Here is a 10,079-nt window from a genome sequence, read left to right as displayed (position 1 = left end):
TTCCTGGTGCCATGAAATCTTCCAGTTCATAATCTGCAAACTTCCTGGTAGGAATATCACGCAGATGGAGGAGGCGCAGCGACTAGACTACGTGATGTGGGATGACAGCAACCTGTTCTTGAATGTGTCCAGTGTCGACGATGTGGGCGGAGAGGCTGTTCCATTCGGGAATTGTCCTGGCGTAGTAGGCATACTTTGCAGTCTTCCAAGACATTGCGAAAATGTTTGTTGAGAATTTCCGCGGTCCATTATAAATACTTGTCGCAAAGAGCTAGCGGAAATTCCCGGTACAATGAAAACTGTAAATTGTCTATGTAGCGTATGTCTTCTCTGTCACCAATACTGGAATTTTTGCTCTACTGGAATTTTTTGGAATTTTTCCAATACTGGAGTTTTTGCTCTTCCAGATCACTTTCACTTTTTTATACTTATGAAACTTAGGATGACTTCTGATATTTTCTTGTACTTAATTTCAAATCCTTTCCAACGTTGCGCAGCGCAGTCTCTCAGAAACGATAGCCCCACGATAGCAAGTACATGTGATTTACTTGACCATAATCAAAAGTTCGAAAGGAAGGCGTACGTTCACCTCAGCAAAAGGCACGTGACCATCTGACCATTTATCGTCTGAAGATGACGTCATCAACCAACGGTGCCATGGCGCCTACCGAGACCAGCAGGGTGCGTACACCCAAGCAGTCCTCGAACGGCGCTGGAATACCACAGCCTCGTGCCCAACCACTACAGATCGTCTGGAGGAATGTGGTCTTCATGACTCTTCTCCACATCGGGGCGGTGTATGGGCTGGTCCTCATACCTCATGCCCATACATACACAACCGTGTGGGGTAAGTGTTATTAACATTCATCACGTGTATATGCGTACATGATCTAGAGCTGTGTTGTTGAGCCAATGCTTCAAATTTTATAATTAAATCTTAATCGTGGAATTTAGTATTAGCTAAACCCCAAATTTACCTGAAATAAAAACTCGGAAACTTCGACCAAATCCATCAAAAGAATCAGATCTTGAGTTACAGGTGCGAAAGCCATACCCATAAACAGTACCTCCGTCGGAGGTGAACCTCCTTCATAGAGGTAACTGTGGGTCTGCCGTATCATGCATGCATATCATACTTGAGAACATTATATAATGAGTTTGCTCCTCATGGCAGTTATCACTTTGTTTCATCCAAGTAACTATATCTACTTCTGACGTAATCTTCAAAGACCTCAGCCCTTATCAGGAAAACGCACACATCCATGTTTCTCCGTGATGACATGTGTAAGGAAGTCCAGGTCTACACGCATAGACCAGAGATGGTACAGAGGGCAAAGTAGTGTTAGATTATATAAATTTATGCTGAGACGAAAATGTGGTGTTGCCACATGTCTGTATCTAATGAGAAGTATCGTACCATTAGGAAAACAAAACTTACGAAAAGCACACTTCAGTCACGTGGTCTGTAGTGTACGTCCGTGTATTAAAGCAGCTCCATGGGATCTAATAAGAAGAGGAATGGGGCGCTCAAAGTTCTTCTAAGCGCAAAGTGTTAAGCTGATAAAACAATAAAGTTCAGTATTAAGGCAGAGCACATGAGTATGGTATTGTTCTTTCACTCCTTTGACTTTGGAATTTCTGCATCCTACGTCATCAGAATCCGCTTTCCTTACAGTTTAGGGCAGCAGTTTTGTATGATTTACAGTATGGTCGAAACTTTGGGGAGCGGACAAATTGATAATCATCAATTGATGATTATCCATGTAATCAAATCAAGATGGCCTGGAGGAAATTTGTTTTATAGAACCCTGTTGCTGCTGGAATCCATTTTCATTGTAGATTCAGTTAGCCTGTTAGTGTCCCCCCGCCCATCCGACTTTCTCTCTCCAGCACGACCTACCCAGATTACAGTAGTAGACTGATTCATGTCCGTCTTTATACACGTCAAGTCTTTTATCAAGCCCAACAGAAAGACATAAAGGAAACATAAGTTCACAACCACCGTCTTCAACTAAAGGCACCTCAGTAACCGCGTCGGACGTGAAACTACGCGCACGCCTTCGCTCGGCATCAAAGAAAACATACGGACAATGACAAAAGGTACGGCGTGACTGTTTCAAAGGGAAGCGTAACGTTCACAACCGTCCATTCAATTACATCCAGCAAAACAGAACTGAAGTTTTGTTCTGGTGTTTAGATTCCAGCACACTGAGGGCGGTTGCAGGAATGCAGGGAGATGAGATGCTGTGTGGTCTTGGACGCACAACAAGGAACTTCTTACGAACTTAAATATACCTCTCTCTGTTGATGACCTCTTTTCTTCGCATCCGTCCTGAATCTCTCAGTCGTTGTCAAGGCAACATTTATAAACCACGGGACCAAAAGAAAACAGAAGTTCTACTGAAGTGCCAAGGTCATACACCAGGCGGCCCAAAATCGACCTTGACCATCGTCTTCTCAAACACTCCTAATGTCATAAATATCCTGAAACATATCCGCGTAAAAAAACGATGCTTCCATTTCTCACTGAGGTGATGACGTATTCCTTTGAGAACTGTGTATGTGATACATGATAGAAACTTATTTATCTTTTAGTGTTCTTTTAAGTGTTCTTTTAAGTGATCTTTTTCAAGTGGTTCCGTGCGTAGTCCAGTTGTTAGCGGCCCTGCCTCTTGAACTAGAAGCCGTGAGTTTGATTCCGGCTGTGTCGCACACCCAACATGCACGGTACTCAAAAGGGGTGCAGTCCTTAGGGCAACTTGAAGAGCTAGGGGAATTTCTCCGGTACAATATACCTGTAAATACTGTAACAAAACATCTGTATTCTCTGTCACGTCCAGTGGAACACTAGCTCTTCAGTGAGCTAAAACTGGATCGACATCACTTTCCCCTTTCCTTCTTATTCCACCCACAGCGATCTTCCTTCACTACTTCAGCGCTTACCAACAAGCTTTCGATCAACAAGCTGATTCTTTTCAAGTTGTAATGATCCAATTTCCATGTCACACATCCAGACCGGAAGTGTAACGACTGCAAAGGGTCAAAGGTGCTTGGAAGTCGGTATCGGCCCCCGTCTCGGTTGAGGGAAGGTTGATGGGATCTGATGTAGATGGTCTCTTTGACTCCCACCAACCTTCTCTTCTTTTAGTGATCTTTTTTTTCACCCACAGCGATCTTCCTTCACTACTTCAGCGGGGTGCTGGGCATCACGGCCGGGGCACACCGACTGTGGACACACCGGAGCTACAAGGCCAGGCTCCCGCTCAGGGTGGTCATGGCAGCGGCTAACTCTGTAGCATTCCAGGTACATATATGGCACCGAATACATTTTGTTGTAAGTCCGTATGAGGTCCCATATGGAAGTCTTAGCCTCTACCAGGCTCCACAGGTCGCTGAAAAAATCGTAGAAATCGGACAAGTATGAACACATACCTGCCAGAGGAGTTGACTGTCCGAGGCAACCAGCTAACTCCGTTTGCATGTTATCTGGCTGTATTTGTCTATTATTCTTTCGGCGACCTATGGAGCCTGGTAGAGGCTAAGACTTCCATACGGACACCAAACGGACTTGAATATATACGCACGTGTGAACCCACCGTTGGCCCGAGACACATTGGATAACTGCCAATTTTTGTGATGGAAAATTTCAGTTCAAACTTTGGTCCAAAATGACTTTTAGGAACACAGATGAATTTTCAAGTTAAGGATTCATGCCTGGCTAAACTGGTATTTTGACCTTCAATTATTTTCTTATCAAGAAAACAAAGTTATTATTAGATGAAAACAATTATTTTTCTAACAAGTCATTAGAACATAAAAAAAGATGTGTGGACGTGAGTTTGTAGCTTTCATCATCATCATCATGCAAAAATGGCTACATTGCAGTGGTGTGTACAAAAGTGCTGTATTTTCTCATAGAAAAAAAATAACATCAGGGGCAATAAAAGATGATGACACCATCTATATGGTCCAAAAATCATACTTAGAATTCTTTCATGCCAAATATTCGTTACAATTGCGTTCTTTCTTAATTCATTGATGAGAAAATGATGAAAGGTCAAAATATCAATTTAGCCAGGTTGGAAACCTTTAAGGTTCTTGTGATGGTTCTACATCTGCCACTTTCCTCCGCAGAATCATATTCACGAGTGGTCACGTGACCACCGGTGTCATCACAAGTACTCCGAGACAGATGCCGACCCCCACAATGCCTCGCGCGGCTTCTTCTTCTCGCACTGTGGTTGGCTCCTCCTCAGAAAGCACCCGGATGTCAAGGCCAAGGGGAAACTGATCGACATGACCGACTTGGCGGCTGACCCTGTCGTCAGATTTCAGAAAAGGTACTTGTACTTGGTGAGAAAAGAAACCAGTTAAGATTAAAGGAATCAAAGGAGTAAGATATATAGTACAAGGAAATGTGATAGACCGACAAAGGGAAGGAATTACCTTCAATGAGAGAAAACGTTGTTTTGCTCTGTTTCGTCCTCTTCTTTTGGAAACAAATCGGACAAATGACCTTGACCAAACGGCTATCACCATGGTTACTGGAGGCGCAACCCTGTGGAGTTTACACATATATTACATTATGTAGCAAGTGGCAGGACAGAGCTGGAGGTCTGGTCGCCATGTATATGAATGTGTTTGAGCAAGATTGTACACAGCAGTAGTTTGTTAGGGCAGACCATGTAAAGATTAACATTTCTTGTAAATGATGCCTTTCTATGTTTATGGTGGTTAGTCACCCAGGCCAGATAAACAACACGTAAAGGCAATTCAAACTCTACATCTGGATGAAAGTCAGAGACTTCCTTCCGGACGTACAGAGTGACATCCATCACTCTTCTTCAGCATTTTCTGGACAAAGCGTTTTTATTCAGTTAGATTGTACATGTACTGAATTGTTCTGCAAGTTCACTGTAATAACACTGAAGACGAGTGATGAAGGGCACTCGAAATGTTCGGAAGAACACTCAGTCTCCAATTTCTTTTATTTAGTTGCAGAGTTTGAATCGCCTTTATACGCTGCCTTTCTAAAGTTTCTAGTATCTTTCCTCTGTCATGTACAGGTACTACCTGGCGTCTGTCCTGCTGCTGTGCTTCGCCCTCCCCACGGCCGTCCCGATCCTGGCCTGGCAGGAGAGCCTGAGAAACGCCTTCTTCATCGCCGTGGTGTCACGTTACGTCTTGACGCTGAACGTCACCTGGCTGGTGAACAGCGCAGCGCACCTGTGGGGAAACCGCCCGTACGACCGGTCCATCCACCCGGCCGAGAATGGCTTCGTGTCCGCTATGGCTGGCGGTAAGGCTAGCCTCCTTCCCAGACTTCGAACGGGGCTGGCTTTTATTGTATTGGGGTCTTTTGCCGGGACCCGGGATACTTTTAAGTGTAAATCTAAGTCCGAATGCCACTAAAGACAATTACCACCACTGCAGGTGAAGGCTGGCACAACTACCACCACACCTTCCCCTTCGACTACGCCACTGGTGAGCTGGGATGGAGAATCAACATGACCACGGTGTTCATAGACGCCATGGCGTGGACGGGCCTGGCGTACGATCTCAGGACCGCGTCACCGAACGTCGTCAGGGCACGGGCGTTACGGACAGGGGACGGGACCTGGAAGGGGGAGCATGCGCACTGAGATACATAAGTTGTTTAGTACTTATTGATTATGTGTCCGCTGTTCACTTTTGTTGTGATATCATCTGTTATGACGATGTGTGTCTTATAAGCCCACGTGGGCTGTGTTTTTAAAACGCATGACACAATCCATCCATCCATCCATCCATCCATCCGTCCGTCCGCCCGTCCGTCCGTCCGTCCGTGTTTATCAACTTAATGACATAGATTTGAAAAGTGTTATCTTTAAGACAGATTTGTATTGCATTCGCTGTAAACCGCCTCATGGTGTAACACACCAGGTTTGTACCGAAGGGTATAAGTTGCTTATCCGGACTGATTTAACTGATACACTTACCGGGAAAGGCTCTACTCTTTTTGATGTGTGTTGGGTTCTTTAAGGTGCTTAACGTGTGGCTCTCCTCAAACACGGAACATACATTTATATGTTTATATTTTATAAATAACTTTGATGTTGTTTTAAGCAATTATAAGTCACCAGATTCAGACGCCAGCTTACGGAGCGATCTGATGCCATTCTAATATCATATCAGATTGTTAGATTACATTGTAGCATCCTAAAGGTACATATGTATAGCATATATATCATATATGAATCTGTATGACATCAAACAATAGGGCAGGTACTTGTGTGAGTAGTACCTGGGAAAGTTTAGCAGTTATAACACTTTGTACAGCAACCGCTAGAAGCCGCTACTATACAATCCCTTTCCGTTGAACATCATTGAGCGAAACTTTCAACTAGCTTAAACACCTCCATTCCCCTAGGGAGGCAACCTCGCTGCCAACGGAGATCTGACAGAGCACTAAACGAATTCGATGGATAAAAAAACGAATATTTTCACACTCTGTGTGTTTTGTTGTCTTTTCAGTCATACCTGTACACATTGCATCATATATTTATTCCAATTATGAAATCAAGACCGTTTACACGGATCCAGTTTAGGTCCCAACGTCTAGAGGAATAGGGGCCCAACGTGAAAGCCTGTCACTAGCTTTGCTGTCCTGCTTCATCTATTAAACCTGGTCCGAAAAATGTCTTGTAGTACACCTTTCTCAAGACGGGAACACGAGATTATTTTTTCTGGGCCTAACTAGCTCAACAGCTGGGAAAATGCATCCCCTGCTCCTTTAGTTCAGTGGCCCTTGTCTTGGAAAGACACCAATTGGTGTTAAACGTCCTCAACGCCGCCCACGTCACAGTCTTGCCTCCTGGGACAAGAAACACGTGTGCAGCCTAGGCTCGAAACATTCTTGTCATGTGGTGAATGGTTTGGTTTGATTTGGTTTGGTTTGGCATGGTTTCATAAAGAAAGATTGAAGATGTGTCATATTACAACCGCTTTGACGTAGTATGCACAGGAAACATAAATGCGAGAGTAAAGTTACATTGTATATATCTTGCAAACCGCACTGTTCTTTCATTAACAGGCATCGCTCTGCAGTATGCACTACATCACTACATCATCATATATAGCCTTCTGTAGAAGAAAAAGAGAACTGTGATGACGGCGGGGATACAAGCTAAGTCACGTTTGGGACCACATTCTTCTCGCTGCAGAAGAATGCGGTGGAGAGTCGCATTGCCCTGAGGGAAGGTAACAGAAGAACTGCATCATCCATGTACGTTATATAGTTTTAGACAGAAACGAAATCCGTTGAATCGCTTAACGACACTTAATTGGAACCCGACCGTGCACCAAACTGGATGATACCGATCCGTAGAGGAGATGACCCACGATAGCTCTGTCGCTAGCCAGGGGAACACCGGAGATTAAACTAGTTGGCACCTTGTTCCCGAGATGTGAACAAGCTGTTAGTGTTACACCAGCGGGAACGTTACTGGGGTAATTTGTTGCTTTTTGAACCAAAGATTTAATGAATTATATTCAACTAAACAGTGTATCCCCCCAACGCCCCTGCAGCTCGATAGAAAGCAGCTAGGGACCCAAACTCCAAACTTGCAACTTTTCCATTCCTTATTTCAAAAGGTATCTGCTACCGAAACTACCGAAAAATCCCCAGTCGGGGACAAAATATTTAAAAAAAACGATGGTTATGCTGCAGTACCAAGGTCAGTCGCCACGGGAAAACGGGAGATTAAACCAGTTGGCACCTTGGTCCTGAGATGAGAACAAGCTGTTAGTGTTACACCAGCGAAAGCGATACTGGACTACTACTGTAACCTGATGGTTTTCGAAGTTCTAGTAAATCATCCTCAACTATACAATTTACAACAATAAAGAAAGGTGCCCCTGCAGTTCCATAGCAAGCTGCTAAGGACACGAACCGAGGGATGAAACATGCAGCGCTTGGAAACGCTGGTGACCAGGTTAAGTGATAAGTTGGCTGCAAGTTTTCCCCGAGGGCTAATTGCAAGTGACAAAACAAAATGACAAACAAACAAAGGTATACAGTATAATAAGCAACTTCTCAAGTCTAAAAGTCTAACGATTTCATGAAAATTGCATGTGTCGTATTGGGTTTGGCCTCTTTTTCTGGGACAGTAGAAGACAAATAATCCCACCTTTTCTGTAATGTGTGGGTTTTGAGATGATAAGGGAAGGGTTCAACTTGCGTCAGCTTGTTCTCGTCAGCCGAACAGCTGACCTTCGGGAGGTGTTCGCGACGCGTGCTCCAAGTTTTATCTGGGCTTTAGGTTCAAGTTTTGACGATGGACAGATGTTGTGAGCGGATCCATGACAAACTGAGTGAGGGGAACACTTCTCATCCGACTTCTTATAGGCAGGATTGAAGATTGTGGGGAGGACATCAGGAATTCAGGTGGACGAGCTTCGCTCTGTCATTCATGCTGGTGTTCGCGCCGCGTGCTCCAAGTTTTATCTGGGCTTTAGGCTCAAGTTGTGACGATGGACAGATGTAGTGAGCGTATCCATGACAAACTGAGTGAGGGGAACACTTCTCATCCTAGCCTCTACCAGGCTCCGTGGATCGGTAGAATCATTATCCTCACCACGGAGGTGAGGAATCGTCCTCTTGAGGCCGGCTAACTCCCCTAGCGTACTATAGACTCTATTTGTCCAATTTCTACAATTAGACCACCGATCCACGAAGCTTGGTAGAGGCTATTCTCATCCGACTCAAGTGCATCCGACTTCTTATAGGCAGGATGGAAGCTTGCGGGGAGGACATATGTGGAACAGCGTCTCCCTATCACACGATGTTGTTCTCGCCGCGTGCTCCAACTTTTATCGAGGCTTTCGGGTTCAAGTTTTGACGATGGACAGATGTTAGCGGATTGCAAACTGAGCAAGGGGGAAACGTATTGATGTGACGCTGAGACTAATAAACTGTGTATGATTTTTGTCGGAACGAACTGTTCTAATAAGTTTGGTCGAGTGTATTTGGAATACTTCTTCTGATCCACTTCTTAGGCCAAGGTCCCAATTCCCAACCTGGCGCCCAGTCGAGTAGCTTTGGAAACAAAAAATAGCTCTTGTGAAAAAACAACGCCCCCTGGTGATAATAAACAGAGTTACTCCAAACGCTTCTAGCATTTGTCAGTATTCCGTAAGCGACTATTCTCTTTACGTCTTGTGTACTTTGGTGTCTATTATATTGTACATTTCGTTCGCGAAGGCTGCCCGGCTGGGCCTCGGTTTGGAAATATGACGTAGGCATTAGCTAAATGTACTATTTTGCATAATTATTATGAAAGTGTCACAATTCTTCTAAGTGTTTGTAGTAAATGATTGGATTGTCAAAATTGTTACCTTTGTTAAAGGTGTATATAACCAAGCATAGATTATAAAGATGTAAAAGTCATTTTTCAATCTAGCAAGCAAAAAGCCTGAACCAGCAGTCACTACGGAGGATGGTAACCTGACTAGCGGTCGGCACCTGCCTGTTTCATTGACACATACGTATGGAGAGCGAAAACTCTCCTCTAGGTCAGTACAGACCTTAAACGGTCTAACCTGTGTGCAGCACGGTGACCTCGGGACAAACTGGCGGACTTTGTGCTCGTGTCCTGTCACGTCGAGGTGCGATCGATGTTTGGAGGCCCCTTGAGATACACGCGTTAGCATAGCAACTCGGATGCCGATGTTGGGAGTAAACTGGTAATCCGGGTTAACCCGCGCCATCCTGGGCACGTTACTCCGGGTACCATCTCATTTCTACCGGGGCTCCTAAAGGTGGCATCTCACTGCACTTGGGGCACCGATGCGGTGCAGCGGGGTTTGTAGATGACTCAACGAAAGTTTCAAAGATAAAGAACGAATTTTCTTGCTTTTTGTGTATTTTGTCGTCTTCTAAGTCATATTTTTACGTATTACGCAATATGTAAGAATCGGAGAAAATAACAAAGCACTAACGCAATGAACGAATCCCGCAGTGACGCAAGCTTAACGCAAGTGCGGTGAGAGTGCACCTTAACTCTGGGTACCATCTCATTTCTGCAGGGGCTCCTTACACT

The 10,079-nt window shown here is 44.5% G+C and overlaps 1 protein-coding gene across 1 annotated transcript; it reads left to right on the top strand.

Annotated features, from left to right (window-relative positions):
- The first annotated feature begins 380 nt into the window (after positions 1 to 380).
- On the top strand, positions 381 to 6,485 carry LOC118410755 (stearoyl-CoA desaturase 5-like). Its single transcript, XM_035812530.1, has 5 exons — positions 381 to 847; positions 3,171 to 3,304; positions 4,135 to 4,340; positions 5,067 to 5,299; positions 5,434 to 6,485. The coding sequence occupies exons 1-5, from the start codon at positions 634 to 636 to the stop codon at positions 5,640 to 5,642; spliced, it is 996 nt and encodes a 331-aa protein (XP_035668423.1). The 5' UTR covers positions 381 to 633; the 3' UTR covers positions 5,643 to 6,485.
- The last annotated feature ends 3,594 nt before the right edge of the window (positions 6,486 to 10,079 follow it).

Source organism: Branchiostoma floridae, chromosome 3, assembly GCF_000003815.2.
Source record: "Branchiostoma floridae strain S238N-H82 chromosome 3, Bfl_VNyyK, whole genome shotgun sequence".
NCBI classification, from domain to species: Eukaryota; Metazoa; Chordata; class Leptocardii; order Amphioxiformes; family Branchiostomatidae; genus Branchiostoma; species Branchiostoma floridae.
Note: the sequence above shows the minus strand (reverse complement) of the source record. Positions and strands in the feature narration are given on the sequence as shown.